General features: G+C 34.8%; 1 protein-coding gene across 5 annotated transcripts in view; it reads left to right on the top strand.

Annotated features, from left to right (window-relative positions):
• Positions 1 to 19,718, top strand: part of ADAMTSL1 (ADAMTS like 1) — a 1,134,116-nt gene that overhangs the window by 951,347 nt on the left and 163,051 nt on the right. For all 5 annotated transcript variants that reach the window (XM_074197566.1, XM_074197568.1, XM_074197565.1 and 2 more), the window contains one exon: positions 13,635 to 13,936. In XM_074197566.1, coding sequence (XP_074053667.1) covers positions 13,635 to 13,936 — 302 coding nt within the window. The remainder of the gene's footprint in view (positions 1 to 13,634; positions 13,937 to 19,718) is intronic.

Raw genomic sequence — 19,718 nt, forward strand, 5'->3', positions numbered from 1 at the left:
GCCCCCAAAGTATATTTAGTGAACCAAACATCAGTCATGGTTCCAGAAAGTACTGTTTTTTTTTATAGCCACAAAACAAGGTGCTTGAATAGAATTCTCTTGCAAGGAACAGAAACAAGGAACAAGGACTTGTTAAAAGGAAAAAACTATTCCCTTATTATAGTTCTTTAGTATCTAACCTTATAACACCTGATTTGTCTTTGCAGCGTAAATAATGCTTAGAGATAATTGGGCAGACAATAGGTCTGTTCAAATCAAACATTCTAAATTTTACTCTCCTTATGTAAAGAAATTCACAATGACTCTTTTGTGTAGCTGGTAGAAAGTATGACTATACCTCTGTCCCAGACTGGCCAGTTAGCCCAAAATTCTTTAATTATCCCTTGTTCCTTCTAAAATCACTATTGTTAGACAGTGTCTTATAGTGGACAAAGGAATGAACCTGATTGGGTTCAAATCCTACCTCATACACTTACTAGATGTGAAATTAAAGGTAAAAGATTTAACTTTTCAGAATCTCAGTTTCCTTTTCTGCAAAATGATAATAATACTTGTACTTAGCTAATTCACAAGGTTATTTTCCCCATACCTCTCTTAGTCTTCAAAGGTTACCCATTCATCCTTCAAGATCCACCCCAAGATTCCCTCTCCTACAAATAGATCCTGAGTGAATTTTCATTTTCTCTCTATATAAATTACTAATAATGCTAGTACCATCACTAAAAATGATATTTAATAATTATATATTCAGTCAAACATATTCTGATGTCTCAGAATAATGTATGAATGACCCTTTACTTTTTGGAGGTTGACTCAGAGAATACAGCAGTAGACCTGAAGTCAAAGAGATCTGAGTTCAAATTCTGTCTCATACATTTCCTAGATTTTTGAGGGCCCCTTTCCTGTACATCTCCATATTCCTGATAGCACCAATATAGTGAATATAGAGGTGTTCAGTAAACATAATATTCCTGAGCTGGATAATCAAGTATTTATACTGAGCCCCTAAATCCATATTTAGATAAATTATATTGAAATTGTCCATCTTATTACCACTAAAATTAAGACCTTATGGATATGTTGAGCAATCTGAGCTTGTGTTGGTATAAGTTCTCCTGCCACAAATGGAAATTAATATTATTTGGGTCAACTTAGTCATAAAATTTATCATGTAATGGCCACAATTCTGATGATGAGTTTCTCCATATTTACCTAGGATAAAATCATAATCAGTGTCTTGAATTCTGACCAAGAAAAAGCAGGTATAGAAATCCTGAGGTGTTTGGGTTTTTTTTTTAATTTTATAATGGCTCATAGCATCTCCACTAAGATCCTTCTCTAAAACTTGGTCTGTGGTCTTTCAAAAACTCTATTAGCAGAATTAGACAAGTCTAGAAGCAATGTTAGAGTGTGTGCCTATTGTCAAAGAGTTAACCTAGCAAAGTTCAAAGATCTTCATCTTTCAGTTAGCTTAAGGGTGAGGAATTGTTTGTCTGTAAAAATTCATAATTTTTTATTGAGTTTTAGAAGCTGCAAACTGCAATAGAGAAGGGAAAAGCTAAACCAACAAAATTACTGGTCCTTGAAGTAAGTCTAGTTATAGACATAGTACATTTTAGTGGCCTCTGACGAAAGGGAATCTAATCATGAATTTTTTCATAGAATTTCCAGACTGTACCCAATGTTATATGTGGGAATGGCATGCATGTCTGAGCTGAGACATGGCAATGGTTTGGCCGAGGCACAGTAGCTCAACAGTTTAAATAAGGAATGAGGGAAGAATGCAGAAGGGATTGAGTGTGAGGACAAAATGAGCCTGAATCAAATTGACAGCATGTGTAAAATGAGACTGGAATCTGGCTATGTTAGCAAAGTTAATTAATATTACAGAGAAATGAAGTAGTAGAGGGGATGGCATCTTTAGTTAGAGCAAATGATCAAGTCATTGGAATTTATTCTCACTCGAGATAGGGCTCAATGATTCCCAACTCTCTGCCAGGGAAAAGGACTTTAGAAACTACTGTTATTTTCTCCTGAATATTAGATTTCTCAAACAACTAGGAGTCAGAATGTGTGTGTGTGTGTGTGTGTGTGTGTGTGTGTGTGTGTGTGTGTGCGAGTATATGTATATGGGGGAGACAGAGAGAGAGACAGAGAGAGACAGAGAGACAGAGAGAAACAGAGAGACAAAGAGAGAAAGATGAGGAATCAGTCTTGACAAGTAATGTGGCATAACGGATAGCATTGCTAAATTGGTCATTAAGACAGTTGAAGTTGTAACCCCACCTCAGATACTCCAGTAGCATGACAGGTCATCCATAACCTTATCCATAAAATGGGCATAATATCAATCTCACAGGGTTCTTACAAGGCTGAAATAGGTAGAGTAAAATACTTTGCAAAGCTTAAAGTGCTAAAGAAATGTTAGAGTCCCAGGTTCAAGTCCTGTCTCTGATACTGATTGGTTCTGTGACCCTGGACAATCAATGTTCCCAAACAATTCTCTGATGCTTTATGGTGCACAGTAGCTGTTTACCAACTCTGTTAACCAATAAGCATTTATCCAGCACCTACAGTGTGCTAAGTGTTTTATTATTATTCTCTTATTTGATGTTCATAATATCCCTAAGAGGGAAGTGCTATTATTAACTCCATTTTACAGATGAGGAAACCAAGGCAAACAAATATTAAGTGACTGACCCAAAGTCTCACAGCTGGTGCCAAAAGACAAATCCAGGATCAGGGCTTTCTGACTCCAGGTGCAAGATTTGATCCATGCTTTGTAGCTTAATTTTTCTGAGCCTCAGATTCCTCAGTGCCCTGAGAGGTGTGACTAAATAGCCTTTGAAGCCCCTTCTTCCATCCCTCATCCTTTGAAAACTAGAATTCTTGACTCTCAGATCCAGATTTTCTTGCTGTTCTATACTGTAAATTATTATTATTATTATTATTATTATTATTATTATTATTATTCCTCTAATATCTGGGATTAAATGTTCTTGATTCCTTTACCTAGCTCACATGTATGCAAAAAGCAAAGTCAACAGGAAATTCTAAGTGGAAGATTATTTTCTTCTTCAGTTATCAGAATATTCTACAGCAGACCACTTTATTTTAAATTTCAGCTCTGCCATCCAGCAGCAGTTTCACTCCTCCATTTACTTAGTTAGACGAAAGCTAACTCTGAGTTTCTATCGTTCAGCTGTGCCCTAGAGAGTGACAAAGACAAATTAATGGAATAGCTGTGTGCCAAAATAAAGCATGGACCCTGTCACCACCAATATATGTTAAGTCCATTAAGTTCTATTTTAATTAACTGAACTTTAGCTGGAAAGCCACAGCAAACATGTTGAATTAGCGGAAAGAAACTCTCACAATATGCCAGATAAACCCTTTATTCCATATGAAGTAGAAATAGTTCCTGAAAAGGATTTAGTATTTGCAGTAAATGAGATTTTTATCAAAGTCAAGCAAAAAAAAAAATCAGCTTTGCATTGAAACTACAATCTGGCTTCAAGCTGATATCTATTCACCCCCCCCCCAGTTAAAAAAAAAAAAGAGGGGGGTTTTAGTAAAAGCAGTCATGACTTTTTGATCTCTGCAAAATGTTTTTTTGTAACGATCAAACCAACCTCAAGAAATGCCTAATTCTGAATCCATGCTGTGTCTGGCTAAACCCAAAAAGCCAAGTGGGAGGTAAATTCACTATAATGCAAGTGCTGAGCCCTCGGTTTCCAGGGTTTATAATAAGCATATTAAAAGCAAGGAGGGGCCAGCAAAGTTTTTGTTTCTCATTCAGATCTGCCCCATCCTCTCTGTATACTCTAGCTACCTGTAGCCCATTTGGATTTTCATCTTTTTCAACCCTCTTTATGAAGTCTTGGGAAGTCTAAAAAGGAATGGGAGTTACAGGGGCTTCTGTTGCCCACCCAAGAAAAATCTTCGTTTCATCTGTGAGACATATGAAAATGACTAGTGAAAGATCTCAACCATCAATAAATCCTTTTCTTCTATAAAATGCCTGTGTTTCAAGGGAGCACATGCTTCATCAAAATTAAGTTGAGACTTTATAGTCAACTACTTATAATAATTTTAACTTGACACACAAGCTAAATGATAAAGTGAGACTCTGGTGCAGGTGAATGAGCATCTTGTGGAAGAACATCTAAGGAAATGGTAATGAAGCCTCTCACTACAGCCAAAAAGGGGTCCCATGATTTAGAGAGGCCATAAGACTGCTATAACAGGAAAAGGCTGCTAATTCATCATCATACCAGGTCCACCATCTAAAGAGAATAAATTATTGCTTCCACAAGAAATAAGACTTTATTTCTGATTGTTTTTAACCTAGAGAGTTTTCTAGTCTTTTATCCCTCTCTCTCTCTAGTCTTGTCGATTTTCCAACCTGCATGAGATGCTTACCAACCCAGTTAACTCTTCTAATTATTCCTTTCTTAACATCCACTCCTTCCAGGTGACTTATCACAAACAGTACCATAAAGTCAGTCCTCAACTTACCAGATGCCAAACTGCCTTCCCTCCTGGTTTTTTCTCTTTGATCTAACAGAGTGATTTCTGAAAGTAAAACAGGGCTTCTCTTCTTCACTCATAAACATATCAGGAAAGTACTTTACTGATAGCTTCAAAAGGACATTAATAAAATACTCCAAAATTTGAGACCCCCATGCTTAAAAGAAAGCAATATCTCTCTTTCTCCAGATTTTATGAAAATGTTCTTTGCCTGGAATGCCTCTCTCTTGGTTTTAAATCTTTTTGAAAGGAATTTTGATCTTTTATCACGGTCAACAATTGTTTGCCTCCTTGTGGGAGACAAGAATGAGTTGTTGTTGTTCTCATATAAAAATGAAAATTGCAACCCAAAGAATCCAAATAGCAACCATTATCCTGAAGAACTGAATCATTCCTTTTCTTTTTTTTAGTTTTTTTTTTACAAGGCAATGGGGTTAAGTGGCTTGCCCAAGGCCACACAGCTAGGTAATTATTAAGTGTCTGAGGCCAGATTTGAACTCAGGTACTCCTGACTCCAGGGCCGGTGCTCTATCCACTGTGCCACCTAGCTGCCCCCCTTCACATTTCTTCATGCTATTTATGTTTTTTTTTCTAGAGGATTACATTGATATATGCCTTTATATTCAGGGAAACTATAATTTTGTCAATATGTGGAACTTCTAGTGTGGGAACTTCCAGTGTGAAAACTTCCTCCATCACTGCAGTTTATATTGCAATTTTGACTTAATAGAGAAGTCATTGAGAGTGTCTGTAGTAGATAGAGGCAAAATAACACACACACACACACACCTCCAAGAACAGTGAGTGAGTGCCAGAGGTTATAGTTGAACCCAGGTCTTTCTGACTCTGAGTCCACCATTGGATCTACTCTATCATTCTGCCTGTATCCAGAGGTGTGCTAGAACTAACTCCAATGGGAGCCAGTAGTTAAATTTTCAGTATGAAAATTTATATACAGGAAATTGGAAAATACTACAAATCAGTGTTTGATATATTGTTTTGTTCACTGTCTAAATTAAGGAAGTAATAAAAAAAATTTTAATAATAAAAGATTAAACATTAAAGTGTCATTTCAGTCATTAACCATTTCCCTGCCACGATGATTTACAACATTTTATTCAGCATGACCCAATCGTTGTAAAGGTAGGAAATTTCTAATTTTTCATTCACTATTGCCAATTAAGTTTCTATGAATGCTTTTTGTAACTAGGTCTTCTTTATTTTTTTCTTTTTTATTTTAATGCCATAAAGTTAGAATTTAAAAAACCAATGATAGGTTTTCTTTTTTTAAAAAAAAGGAAAAGATCTATCTATACAGACATATATGTATCTGTTTTATTTTTACTAGCAAAAAACTATAGAAATAATTTTCATTGCCAACCAACCATTAGGGAATTACTAAGCAAACAGTAAGATGTCAACATGATGAACATTTATTTCAAAATTTTAAAAAAGAGACAAATTTTGGCAATAAAAAGGAAGACATGAAATGATTTATAGGAAAGATAATGAAATGACTGTTGCAGTGATACACCTTTTGTTAAGTTTATATTTTTTCTCTTCAAAAAATAAAAACATATCTTAGATTTTGTGATTTTATTCCACAGTATTTACAGCAATTAGGAAATAGGACTTGCTGCTAGTCATTGATTTTTTTTTTAGCTACATTTGTTTGTATCAGCAACAAAACTGTCCTTCCTTTTGGCAATTCAAATTCTCGTGAACTTTTTATGTCTTTAAGAAACATGATAAGGTAAAGATTGCTGAGGTACATAGGACCCCTTGGATATATATGAGCAGTTCCAAAAAAAAGGAAGGAACTCCTCATATATCTTGGGATCAGTGAGTGTGATAGCTAATCCTGTGGAAAATTTTGCTTGAATCAGATCAACAAGATTTATTAAGTGTCACCTACTAAGGTGGATACAAAGGCAAAAATTAGACCCAGCCCCAGGAGCTCTTCTTCTAATGGGAAAGACAACAAGCCAATGACTATGTATAAACAAGATACATACATATATATATAATATATACACATAAATGCCACATATACATACACATATATGTATATATGCACATTCATATTTATATACAATAAATTAGAGATAATCTTGGGAGTAAGCACTAAAATTGAGGATTGGCAAAGATCTTGCAGGAGGTAAGATTTTAGGGAATACTTGAAGGAAACCAGAAGGGGAAGGGGAGGGAATAAACACTTATAAAGCACCTACTATATGTGGGGCACTATGTTAAGTATTTTACAAATGTATTTTCACTTGATCCAGGGAAGAGCTATGAGGTATAAATGAAGAGAAAGAATTATTGGCATGGGTAACAGCCAGTGAAAATGCTGTTAGAAATAGAGCATCATAAGTTAAGGAACTTGTACCATTAACTCCAAGTAAATTTTCATCTATTTTTAAAGTCTTCAGTCAAAAGAAACAAAAGAGAAAATTTGTCACACTTTTCCACCCTGATTAAGTATTTTTAGTAAAAGGAACTTAAAAACAGGAGGGATTCTTATTTTTCTGGTGATGACTCAAGTATGGTTCTGCTTGAAAGTGGAATTAATGGAGTGTCTTCTTAAATTCTTTTCCAGTCATGATAAACTATCATTCTTTAATGGTCTAATTAAATTTCAAAAGTTTGAATTATAAACTTAACACTGTGAACAAATAAGCAAGATAACCATAAAATCTAAACTATACCTTTATCTTTTTAAAATGAAAAATTATAACAAGAATTTTTTTAAAAAAGGTATGTTGTTCTGAATTCTTTCTATTCTGAGTTTTGTCACCATTATTTGGTGTTATAGTTTTACTAGTTGTAAGGAAGAGTGTCGTCATTCTATTATCTTCATTATGTATCATTTCTTATGTCTTTCTTTGTATTGTTCAAATGTGTTGGTTTTGATCTTGTAGTAATAGTTTATGCTATTATATCACAAATCTTTCAACCATTCCTCAGTAGTTGATTGGTCATTCCAATTTTTCAATAGTGAAAATAAAGAAGATGTGGATGTTTCTATATTGATATATTGGCTTTTTTATGTTGCCTTTTAATATCATCCTTATTGTTATTCCTGGTAGAAGGACTGCTTAATGGTCTAAATTACAGTTGGTTTTGTGACTCTTTTGGATATTGTTTGCCAGATCATTGTCCAAAAGACTAATGTCAATTTATAGTCAATTCCAACAATATATTTTCCTATAGCAAGCCAACATTGAATTTTATCATCTTTAGACGTTTTTGCCATTTTGAGTCTAAATTTCAATGATAGTTTAATTGATAGTTTTCTCAAGGGGTTAAATCAGTGGGTCTCAATGTAGGTGATAGGGAGTTTGGTTTTTTAAAATATTTTTAAAACAGCATTTCATTTTTTTGTAATAAAATTTCTTTTGTTTATGCACTTAAAAACATTACTATGAGAAGGATTCTTTAGGTTTCACTGGACTAACAAAAGGAGTACAAAGGAAAGAGGTACAAAATTTTAAGGACTTTGGTTTAAATCCTTTATCAAGGGATTATGGCAATTTATTTTTCTTTCTTTAAAATCATCAACTTGGTTCCCCCCCCACATTGGGAATTAGAATAACAATTGTTATTTCATTATTAAATGAAAAAAAATATTTCTTAATGTTTCCCCAAAGTTTTATAATCTTGAATTTATCAGACATTGTTCTCTTACATATGCTAGGTTTTATGTCTGGCTTCTCTGTTCTGTTTCAGTGATTTATTTTTGTACTTTTTATCCAGCAACATATTAGTGTCAGATTTTTATCAGATATATTTACTACAAAGATTTTTTCCCAATGTTTTTCATTTTCTTCCATTTGGAAAATATTGCTCTTTGTCATGTAAAATTTTTTTATTTGGGTCTAGTCAAATCCTTCAACTTTCTATCCAAAATTTTTTTTTAACATATAAACTTGTTTCTTCTTTCTACAACTAAGAAAAATATAAAATTCTTTTTCTTCCAATTTTTTATTTTTAATATTTAGATTATTGATTTATTATAATTTACTTTAGAATATTATATAAAATGTGTAATTAAATTCACTTTTCACTAAATGCCTATTCAATTTTAGTCAATCATGACTCCAATCCCCAATATTTGGTAATATTAGATTTATAAAACTTTATTATTTTAGATACTAAATTCTGTTTTTGGATTAACTCTTCTATTCCAATTATCTATTTTTCCATTTGTATTAAGCAGTTTTTTTTTATAATTACTGCTTTTTCATTTTTTTTATCTATGAGTTTTCTTTTTAAGGACTTCTTAAAGAACCCCTATATTCCCCTAAAATCCACAAAGTGGATTAATTGAAAGCTTGCATCAGTATTACTACCTTATACATGTTGGTGGGATGTATTTTTTTGTTTTTATTGACTGAGACTACTGGACTTTCTAACCCCTAAAGTCAAGTACCAACTGTGCCATTAGCAAATGATTTCCCCCAATCTAGACCTCAGTTTCTCCACCTATAAAATGAGGGCATTGAATTAAATGATCTTTAAAGTCCCTTCCAATCTACAAGCCTTTGATAATTTGGTAGTCATTTTTGCTAAAGTTAAAGTATTCCCACTGTTCCTGTCCCAAAGACAAGCCACATGTGAGATTATAGACATCTATATCTTCTAGAAAGGCAAACTCCTTTGAGTGAAAGAAAAAGACTAAGACTAAAAGGGAGGCTGCATTAAATTTAAGATATAGCCAGACAAAATAATGCTCTATTACCAAAGCAGTGTGAGGGCTTTTTTGCCCTCTTAAATGGCAGGTTTACAAAAAGGCTTTTTGTTAATTCAGTATAGAATTACTTGTACTGTATTTTATTGCCTCAGCTATACTGTTCTCTAGATTCCTTTGTGGCTAGTGGCCCTTTTCAGCTTTTTCTCTTCCTCTCTCTCACCACCCTTACCCCTCTCCCTCCCCACCTCACTCCCACACCCCCAAAATAAATAAATAAAGCATAAGCCCTACAGTGCTATAACTCAAATGTTAAAAGTGATTCTGGAAAACTTTAGCAGAATGAAACATTCCTTATGTGATACTCTTGCATTTTACAATTTATGTATAGAAACCAGGGCAGAATAATGGCACTATAATAATAACTGAAATCTATATAGCAATTTTTATCTTAAATGATCCCAAAGTAATTATACTAATAAGAGAAAATAATTGGAAATAATGTAAAGTTTTAAGTATATCTCAATTTAATTCATTTAAGCAAACCTTAACTTATTAAAGACATTAGAATTTATAGTACTAGTCTCAAGGGGGTAGAAAAACAAAGAATAAACAGTCTCTGCCCTTAAAGATTCCTACATTCTGCTGAAGGGATATTATACATATAGAATCAATAAATACAATATAATTTGAGAAGAAACAGAATATTAATAATATAAAATATTTCATTTTTATTTAAACCCTAACTAGTTAAAGATAAATAATTAGAAAGTGAATGGATTATATTTTATAAATTATGTATGTCTATGAAATCCATGAAACAAAAATGTCATTTCTAAAGAACTAACTCTTGCTAATAAGTGCAGTAACATGGAAGAACAATTAGCAAATGAATGAACTTTATTTTTTTGATAATTATTTTCTTTTGATAATTATTTATTTCCTCTTCTCTTCATTAAAGGCCTATTGCTTAAACACATCTAATAGCAAGTGAAACAGATTTTGACTTTCACATGTATACTTAATTTTCATAAACTTTATATACACTAGGGAGTTGAGTTTCATGAATACTTTCCTTATTTTTCAGTTTCCCTATTTATAAAATGAAGAAGTTATTCTATCTGTAAGGTCTCTAACACCTTTGATCTCATGATTTTATGTTGTATCAGATCTGATCAAAGCATTATTTTTTCTTATTCAAGATCATAAAGTGTTGATTTTCTTCACTTCCTGGAAGCAGTAAGACTATAACTACAGAAATCATATTACTCAACAAAGAAATAGTTACTCTGGTTGTTCAAAATAATTTGTTTAAATCACTGTACATATCTTAATTCAGTCAATACACATTTGTTAGATGCCCTACTATGTATCAGACCCTATTTTATTACTTGGTAGGTCTGTGAGAAAATTTGAGAAAAGAAAATGAAGATGTAAAATGAGAACTGGGAGCTCCCTGTGAATTTCAGTTGTCTAGGATATCCTCAGCTCCTCATTTCTCCCTTCTAATGCATAACAGACTATTAATAAAGCAAAAATGCTCCATTGCATAGGTCATAGAAGTCATTTTGGAATTTAGGTTGAAAGGGAGTAGCAGTAGAAGGGTAAATAACAGCATTTATGGGGCAAGGAAAAGAAATTATAAAACAGTTGTTGCCTATGAGATTGTCTTCTTTAACTGTCAAGAAAACATCTTTCTGCCACCATATTATTACTTCAGTGGATTTGCAATTCCATCATACCTGCTCATCTTACACAATTTTGTGCATGTCCTCTAATAAATCCTCCATAGGTTGTCTACCATATTATTTGGTCCACACCTGTAATTCCATCAGTCCCTCTACCAATGCAGATAAGTTACTGTTCTGCAATGTAAATTTAGTCTTAGAGAGTTGAGAGCCAAGTGACATGATCAGCTAATATGGGTCATTGGTGAAACCTTAAACTAGGTCTTCCAGACTCAAGGCCTGCCATTATGCCATAGCACCTCATCATATCTTTAGGAAAATAAGCTGCTTACATAAATAAGGCTATTAAATTTGGGCACACACTCCATAATTTGACCTAATTTTTAGACGTATTGATGAACTCCATCGAATTACACGTGCCAATCAAACTACAAGCATTTATTTATTCCAATGGATCAGGAATCTCTCTCTCTCTCTCTCTCTCTCTCTCTCTCTCTCTCTCTCTCACACACACACACACACACACACACACACACACACACACACACGATTTATTTTGCTTTTAATACTTGCATATTTCTGAAACCTGTGATTTTACCAATGTAGGCAGTCTTTCAGTCAACAGATATGAAGCTATCTATGATTTAGGAAATTATGTTTGAGAATTGATTTAGCCAAAAAAATCTATAATCTTCAGCTAACATTTGATAAATATACTGAACCATAGGTGGGGTGATTTTCAGGAAGCAGACATATCCACCACACTTCTGGGGTCCACATTTAGTGAACTTCCTGTTTACTAAGGACTCATAAGAATTTGTATTGTGCTGGAATCATCTCTCAATCATATGGAAGAAGACCTTAGTGGAGGACTTATTCTCAAAATAAAAAATCTGTTTTGATATTTTTGCTTCTGTAGGCTGTATTCACATAGTGAACCAGATGGGTATTTGTACATGTAGAATTGGTGCAAGGGATGTTTGGGAGAGGAGCCAATTTGATTGTAGGCTTTGATTTTTAGACCACTGAAAGTTTCTAAGAATGACAGCACATCAAAGCTACCATATCTTTTGTGTCATTTTTGCATTAAATCTCTGAGAAATCCAATAGTTAATCAAATCCATTTCAAAGCGAAAAAAGTAAAGGAGAAAAGTTCATGATGAGAAATTCCATGTAAGAGATCCTGTGTGGTCACTGAGTCCTCCTTCTCCCTTCTGACAGGGCTGTGTTGTGACCGGCAGGCAGATATCCACCAATAAGTCTTACTTCTAGGTTATGCCTGCCAAATATTTGTGGTTGTGTTTGTTGCTCTGGGTGGAGTCCCATTCTTACTGCCATATTCTCACTGCTGCATACACCTTGGCAGGACATAGACCTGGGCCCAGGGATGATCAGTGTCATATTCCTTCTAGTCTGAAAACTTGGCTTTGTTTTCCACCCCCACCCCCCGTGGGATTTCAACTTCCCCAAGCTAGACATAAAAAGTATTGCACTTGATATGGATTTCATGCTATGGTCTTCTTATCAATTCTTTCCTTTCCTGCCAAGTGGAGAAAACGGGAGCCAGTTTTCTGTGCTTTCTCTGTGTTTTGTATGGCCCTCCCATGAAAGCAGTCAAATCTTGGAAAACTCGAAATGTCATCCCCAAGACCTTGTGCCACACATTATGCTAAATAAAAAAAAAAGAAAAGGTCACTGGCTCATTTTGAGTTTTGGTCCTGGCCCATGGTCACTGCTTTTGAATCCTTCTGGGAAATAGCAAAATGTTGTGTTGGAATTCGGGGCATCACCCTGGATGCCAGACAAGTTTCGAGAAAATAGTTCTGACAAGTGTGGAAAATTTCTAATGGCTCGTCTTTGGGGTTAAACAAACTGGTACAAACACAAAACCACTCATTTACTATGGCGTGCCTGTGGGTCTAAATTTATAACATAGCATTTTTCTACTTTATAAAAAGAATCCCAGTTCAGACTAATTCAAAGAATGTGTGAGGATCAGGCCTTCACTGCATTCTTAGAAACCTCTAAATATATGTGTGTGATTATAGATATAAGATCACTCCTTCTCTGAACCTCAGTTTTCTCATCTATAAAATGAGGACATTGGACTAGATGAATTTTGCAGGGTCTTCCACATCTTAATTCATTATTCTAGAATCCCAAATATATATATATATACATATGTATATGTATATATATATATATGTAATGTTTGCTTATATGAGTGTTTTTTGAAAAGCATGCTAAACTGAAAAGTAGAGCAAGTTTCAGACTGTGAGGTCCACACTAAAAAAAAAAAATCCTGCCATCCTCCCTTCCCCCAGCTCTCTGAGCTTATTATGCTATACTTATTAGCATCATCATTCTTGCACTGTAAGAATTCCTAGAATTTTGTAGTATGCACAAATGCTAGTACTTAGAGCAGGGAGAGAAAAAATAAATTCCCTTCCCTGATGAGCTAACACTGGGGGTGCAAAGCAGGAGGCTAGGCAACCCCTAAGCGGCAGGTGGTCTGTGTCGCTGGAATGCTTTGCAGCCAGGGGGTCAAATAACATTTGTGAAGAAACAACAGCCATGCAGCTCAGGGGCTAAAATGAAGTCCCCCTCCTTCAGAGGACTTTTGTAGCCACAGAAATTCTCAGATGAGGGATGCTGCAGCTTCTGCCCCCCATGCCTCCCCTTTCGGGACTTCTCATCTTGTCTTCTTGCTTGCTTGCCTGTTGCAGATTCATCCCTGAGGCCTGGTCAGCCTGCACGGTCACCTGCGGTGTGGGCACCCAGGTGAGGATGGTGAAGTGCCAGGTGCTACTGTCTTTCTCCCAATCCGTGGCCGATCTGCCCGTTGACGAATGTGAAGGGCCCAAGCCAGTGTCCCAGCGTGCCTGCTATGCCGGACCTTGCAATGGGGAAATTTCTGAGTATAACCCTGAAGAGACAGATCTGCTCTATGGTGGCCTACAGGATTTTGATGAGCTGTATGATTGGGAATATGAGGGCTTCACGGAGTGTTCTGAGTCCTGTGGAGGAGGTGAGAAGGGCACATTGGGTTCAAACCCCTTCCCCTTCCCCATGTTTTGTCCTCTCTTCATGTTTTCCCTTTCTGTGTGCAAAAGATTAGTTTACTGCCTCTGTTCCAAGGATAGTGGGAGGGAGGGAGTGGAGGAAAGAGGTCTTAACACAGAGTTAGACAAAATGAAACACAGATGTATTTCTCGTTCTTTTTTTTGGCCTGGCTGGGGGCTCATGCTGTCAGCCTTGAGTGGCCTATGAAGCTAATGTTTTTACTTACGGTTGTCTTTCTGATGATTCACAATATAGTCTCAGTACAGCTGATTGGGAAATATCATTGACATAAACATGGTAGAACCTTTGACATGCAAAATCATTTATCTCTGCTCTTGTCTCAATATAGAATGATATGAACCAAGATATATGATGCCTAACCAGAATATTCTCTCCAATAACACATTCCCACTGAATTATTTCACACTCAGATCATATCAACAGGTTGTACCTCTTTGGGATATTTTTAAATGTTTGGATAATTAACAGTTGACTGAGATGATTATAGATGTCTGGAGCTATTTGGACAGTTCTTCAACTTTACATTTTTATTTAAACATGTTATCTCATTTGATCCTCACCGAAGTCCTACGATTTACTATAGACATTATTATCCCTTTATAGCAAATGGGGAAGTTTGGGAACAGAGAAGGGAAGCAATTTTCCCAAAGTCACACATATAGCAGATGATAGAGCTAAAATTTGAGGACACAAACTTTGATTCTAAGCCTATTATTCTTTCTATTTTACTGAACTCTCTCCCTAATATATCTACTTAGATGTTAGAGTTTTGGAGCTAAAAGTCATTTTCTCATTTTATAGATTAAGGACTTGAGACCCAGAGAAATAAGATAACATATAACAAGATCACACAGTTAGTAGCAGTTGGAACTAAAAGGTAGTTCTCTCACATTTATGTATTTGGAGGGGGTTGGGGGTGGCGGGATGAGGCATTGGGATTAAATGACTTACCCAAGGTCACACAGCTACTAAGTATCAAGTCTCTGAAGTCAAATTTAAACTCAGGTCCTCCTGACTCCAAGGCTAGCGCTCTATCCACTGTCCTACCTGGCTACCCCTCACATTTTATGCATTATACATACTATTTACTTATCACTTGGTGAATGATTTAAGGTCAAAGTCATGAGCTAAAATGAAATCCTAAAATGACAGTTTATGTGGATCTGTTATTCAGCAGCAGATTCCAGAATCCATTGCTTGATTTCTGGCTATCTTTAATGATCTTGAGGTTGGGAATCGTTAATTGAGATCAACATTTTGCCTGTCTCTCTTCTTCTCACCTCTCTCCTCAAGGAGATACTGGGTGACATGGGAAATCGTGGGAGAGGCCCTGATAATCTATTTCATTGGTAGTCAATAAAACCCTTTGGGTGTGGGAGGATCTCAATATCAGGAAATGTTTTCATCAACAAAGATTTCCAATTAGGTAATATAAAAACCCTAACAAGAAGTCTCCTGGGCATTGCATTTTTAAAGATATCTTTCATCATCATTGAAAGTGGAATAATAAATATGACCAAAGTGCTCACAGTGGAGTGGAAAAGGAATGAAAAAGGGAACAATGGAAAAAGGAAAAGAGTTTCTTTTCTACAACAGGTCTTTTACTAGGAGTTTAATAGTCTGACCTTGGGACTTTTGTTTGTTTCCAAGTCTTCCAATTTCAAACCCTGGAATTCAGAAAGGTTTTAATGGAGAGTTCTGGTACTTAAAAGTTTAAATTCTTCCAGCTGATTTTTGTAAGACAGCTTGCTGAAAAACCACTAGTGTATAGCTTGCTTGTACGTTTTCAGGGCATCACTACATACAAAACTAGAGATGGGTGTTTTAGAAGACTTTGTATCATAAAGAACATGGGAAGCTGAGAGAGCTAATAGAAATGCAATCATAGTCTTAGGTCACTTTCCTATGCAAGGGTGGTGGACAGGGGATGAGTCGATTGAGTTTCAATCCCTAATTTCTATGATAGACTTGATTAGTGACCATTTCTGGCCCGAGGAAAATACGTTTGATAAAAAATGGTATTTATATATGAACTAAACCTAGGCAGTCACAAGGTTCAACTACAGTAAGTCAAGCCTCCAATTTTATGAGCAGATGGAAAAAATATATTCAGTAATGGAAATAACTATTTGCCTTTATCTTCAAAAATCCAGCCATTTCACTGACCAACCAGGATCATAAGATCCAAAGTATATTGTGTATATGGAATGTATTTAATTTAAAACATTTTTTGAGTATTGATTTGGAAGTAAGATCTGAATGTTTGATGCACTAGTTGATCCATGCCTGTAGGAACTGAGTATAACATAAATTATACATCTTATATAGTCAAGGGAGGAGAGTTACTGAAATTTCTTAGGTCTCAAACTGTCAACAACTGAACACATTTACCTATAGTTGTATCACTGTGCCAAGTTAATATTTATTTCTAAAATTCTAGAGTTGGAAATTCCTAAGTGGTGAAAATATGTATGGAAATATGGTTCATATAATGTCCATATGAACTTTTAAAAGGCTCCTTCAATATATAGAATGTATATTTTAAAGTCATTGTTTGACAGCAACATTTTACTGTCTTATTAACTTTGGTCTTCCACCAAAATGTTACCCAGGAGATTTTAGAAATATATGTGTGTGTGTAAATACATACATAGATACATATACATATGTGTGTATACACACATGTATTACATATATATATATATATTATTCATTTTACCTAAAGTCAACCAGAAATATGCAGGATTAGTGAATAGATTCTAAATCAATTTTTTGGTTGCAACACAGGTCAAGATAATTTTATTGCTTTTGTAATCTCAAGAGGTGAAACTGGATAGATGCAAAAGGAACCTTTCACCTTGTAGAGGTAGCAACCAGAAGGAACTAGTTAGTAATTTAGCCTGTCGTTAGTGGCTGTATTTCCCAGAGCTGTCATCAAATATCATGTAACAATTATGCTATTCTGGTAGATATAAACACTGAAAATCCCATTTGCTGGAAGATTGAAAGTTAACCTCAATTTCTTCAATTTGTGTCCGAGGTTCCACCCTTACCTCCTTGTTTTATATCAGTTTCCCAAATGTGACCTAAGAGTTGCATTTAATACTAGCTTTGAAACTAATCTGTTTCATGATGCTTAGATATTAAGCAAGTAGAACAATATTAAAATCCATGTGATAAAGAAGTTGACATCAAGTGTCTTTCAGGAAAATAGAAGGCAAACACTTTTTCCTATAGCATTTTTCTTTATAATTCATTTATCCCTTTATAGCAATTAGGTGATAACAACAATGATTCGAATTGGGTATTAAAATTTTTACTGTTTTAGGTACAGAGCTAGGGGCTAGTGTAAATTCAAAGAGGGGGTAAGGCACAGTGACTTACTTCAAGCAGCTTAGAATATAGTAGAAAGAATGAGATAAACATTCAAATATGTGTAATACCAAAGAGAATATTGTAAGACTATAAAAAGGTATAAGCAAAATGCCATGGAAATTAAAGGAAGGGAAGATTTCCTGTGGTGAAGGAAGATAGAATTAGGGAAGGCTTTTTAGGAGGAGGTGATATAGGAGTTGAGTCTTAAAGGATGGGTTGAAATTTGACAAGGAGAGGGGTGGTTAGGTGGCAAAGTGGACAGAGCACTGCCTCTGGAGTCAGGAGTACCTGAGTTCAAATCCTACCTCAGACACTTAATAACTACCTAGCTGTATGGCCTTGGGCAAGCCACTTAACCCCATTTGCCTTCCAAAAAACCTAAAAAAAAAAAAAGATATTTGACAAGGAGAAAAATGCCTTAGGAGGAGGTATTCTGAGCTTTTAAAGTCCAGGAAACATTGTAAAGAAAGCAGAGAGATAGGAAAATGCAAGTAGATCAGTTTGACAGGGGAAAAGTTGAATATATGAGGTAGTATGATGTGAATTCAACTATAGGGTTACAAAGCACTTTATGTGTTGTCTTCTCTATTAAAATGGAAGCTTGGGAAATAGGGGTTTTTTTTTGTGCTTTCTGATGCTATTCCAAGGTCATAGCATAGTGTCTGGCATAAACAAAACAATTAAAAAATACTTGATTCAATGATTGATTACCTTACATGAGTTTGAGTCTCACAGTCACCTGAGAGAGTAGACATTCCAAGTATTATTATCTTGGTTTTACATGATGAATCTGAACCTCAGAGAAGTCAAAGGATGTTCCTAAGGTGAGTAAGTAGCACAACTTACAGGAGGCAGAGCTGGGGCCCCACTTACACTTGTAAATCCAGGGACCACATAATCTTTCAGCATTGTTTGTGTCTCTTCCAAGTTTTCTTTCTCACTTTCCAGATATTGTTTTTTTAAAATGATACCTGAAATGCTGAAACATAAATTGGAATATAGTTTGGGGTCTTTTAAAAATTTAATCTTAAATTGAAATTAATGGTACATATATATTATCTTTTCTTCTGGGAACTTTAAATAAGAATCTTAAATTGTAAGTTGTAAGTATAGCCTTTTATAACCATTTTCCTTGTAAACTTGCCTTTTACAAAAGGAGGAGGTTTAGATATATAGATAGATGTATAGAAGAACTTTCATAGCCAGATGTGTAGGAAAATAAACTAGAATGAACTATTGTGGCACACACATCTTGTATTAATCAGACTCAGATTTTTTTTAAGGCCCATCAAATGGTTATCCAACCATTATTCAAAAGCTCCCAATAATATATAATATACTATTATATGTAATGATTGTGAATACCTACAGCCTTTTAACACAGCACATGGATACTTTTTTGACCTAAGAAGATTCAAATTAAATCTTGAATCTTGTTTCTGAAAGAGTCACAAGAGATTAAAAAATAGAGTGTGTGCTCTCTGGGCAACATTTAAAGTGTTATTCTTAAGCATTTTGTTTGATAAAATTTTGAGTTGCTGTAAAAAATGAAGAAGAGTATGTGTGGATTTGACAGACAATACCTTAATACTTTTAACCATTCTTCAGAAACATTCTAGGTCTGTGAATCTTAAGATGAGAACATGAACTTCTTTGGGAAACACTTAATTTGAAAAGAAGATGAAAGGTTTTGACTCACTTCTCAAAAGACTTTCTCTCTAAAATTGGCTAATAGTGATGAACTAACTAATGAGTGATAAGTGAGTAAAAAGAACAATTTGATTAGAAAATATGTGTTACATGCACTCAGAAGGAGAGTGAAAATATCATTGAACTTAAGGACAAAAAGAAAAAATCTGGATTCAAGTCCTGTTTCCCAACCCTTAACCGTTAAATGACCATGGATAAATCCTTTTATTCCCTTCAAATCTATTTCCTATTTCACAGGGTTGTTTTGAGTTTATTTTGTTCACTCCATAAACCTTAAAGCACTGTGTAAATTGGTTATGGTTATACTATTTTCAAATGAATATATAACTAATACTTAAGAACATAATCTTATATCAATATTTTGATGCATTTGATGAATATTGTATTCCCTTTAATGACGTAAATGCTATATGTAATTAGATAATATACATACATATTATGTAAAGTATATATGTATATACCTGGGCTCCAAGAATCTATGATTTCATCTTTATGGGTCCTCCATCAACTATTATAAATTATTGCCCCTCTGGGTCATAGTAAATAGTCTTTGTAAATTACTTTAGCTGAAAAAAAATTATCAGTTGGTGGCCAGCCTTCTGCTTATGAGGGCTTCCTTGAACACAAATATGGGCTTGCCT

The sequence above is a fragment of the Macrotis lagotis genome, chromosome 8, assembly GCF_037893015.1.
Source record: "Macrotis lagotis isolate mMagLag1 chromosome 8, bilby.v1.9.chrom.fasta, whole genome shotgun sequence".
NCBI lineage: Eukaryota > Metazoa > Chordata > Mammalia > Peramelemorphia > Peramelidae > Macrotis > Macrotis lagotis.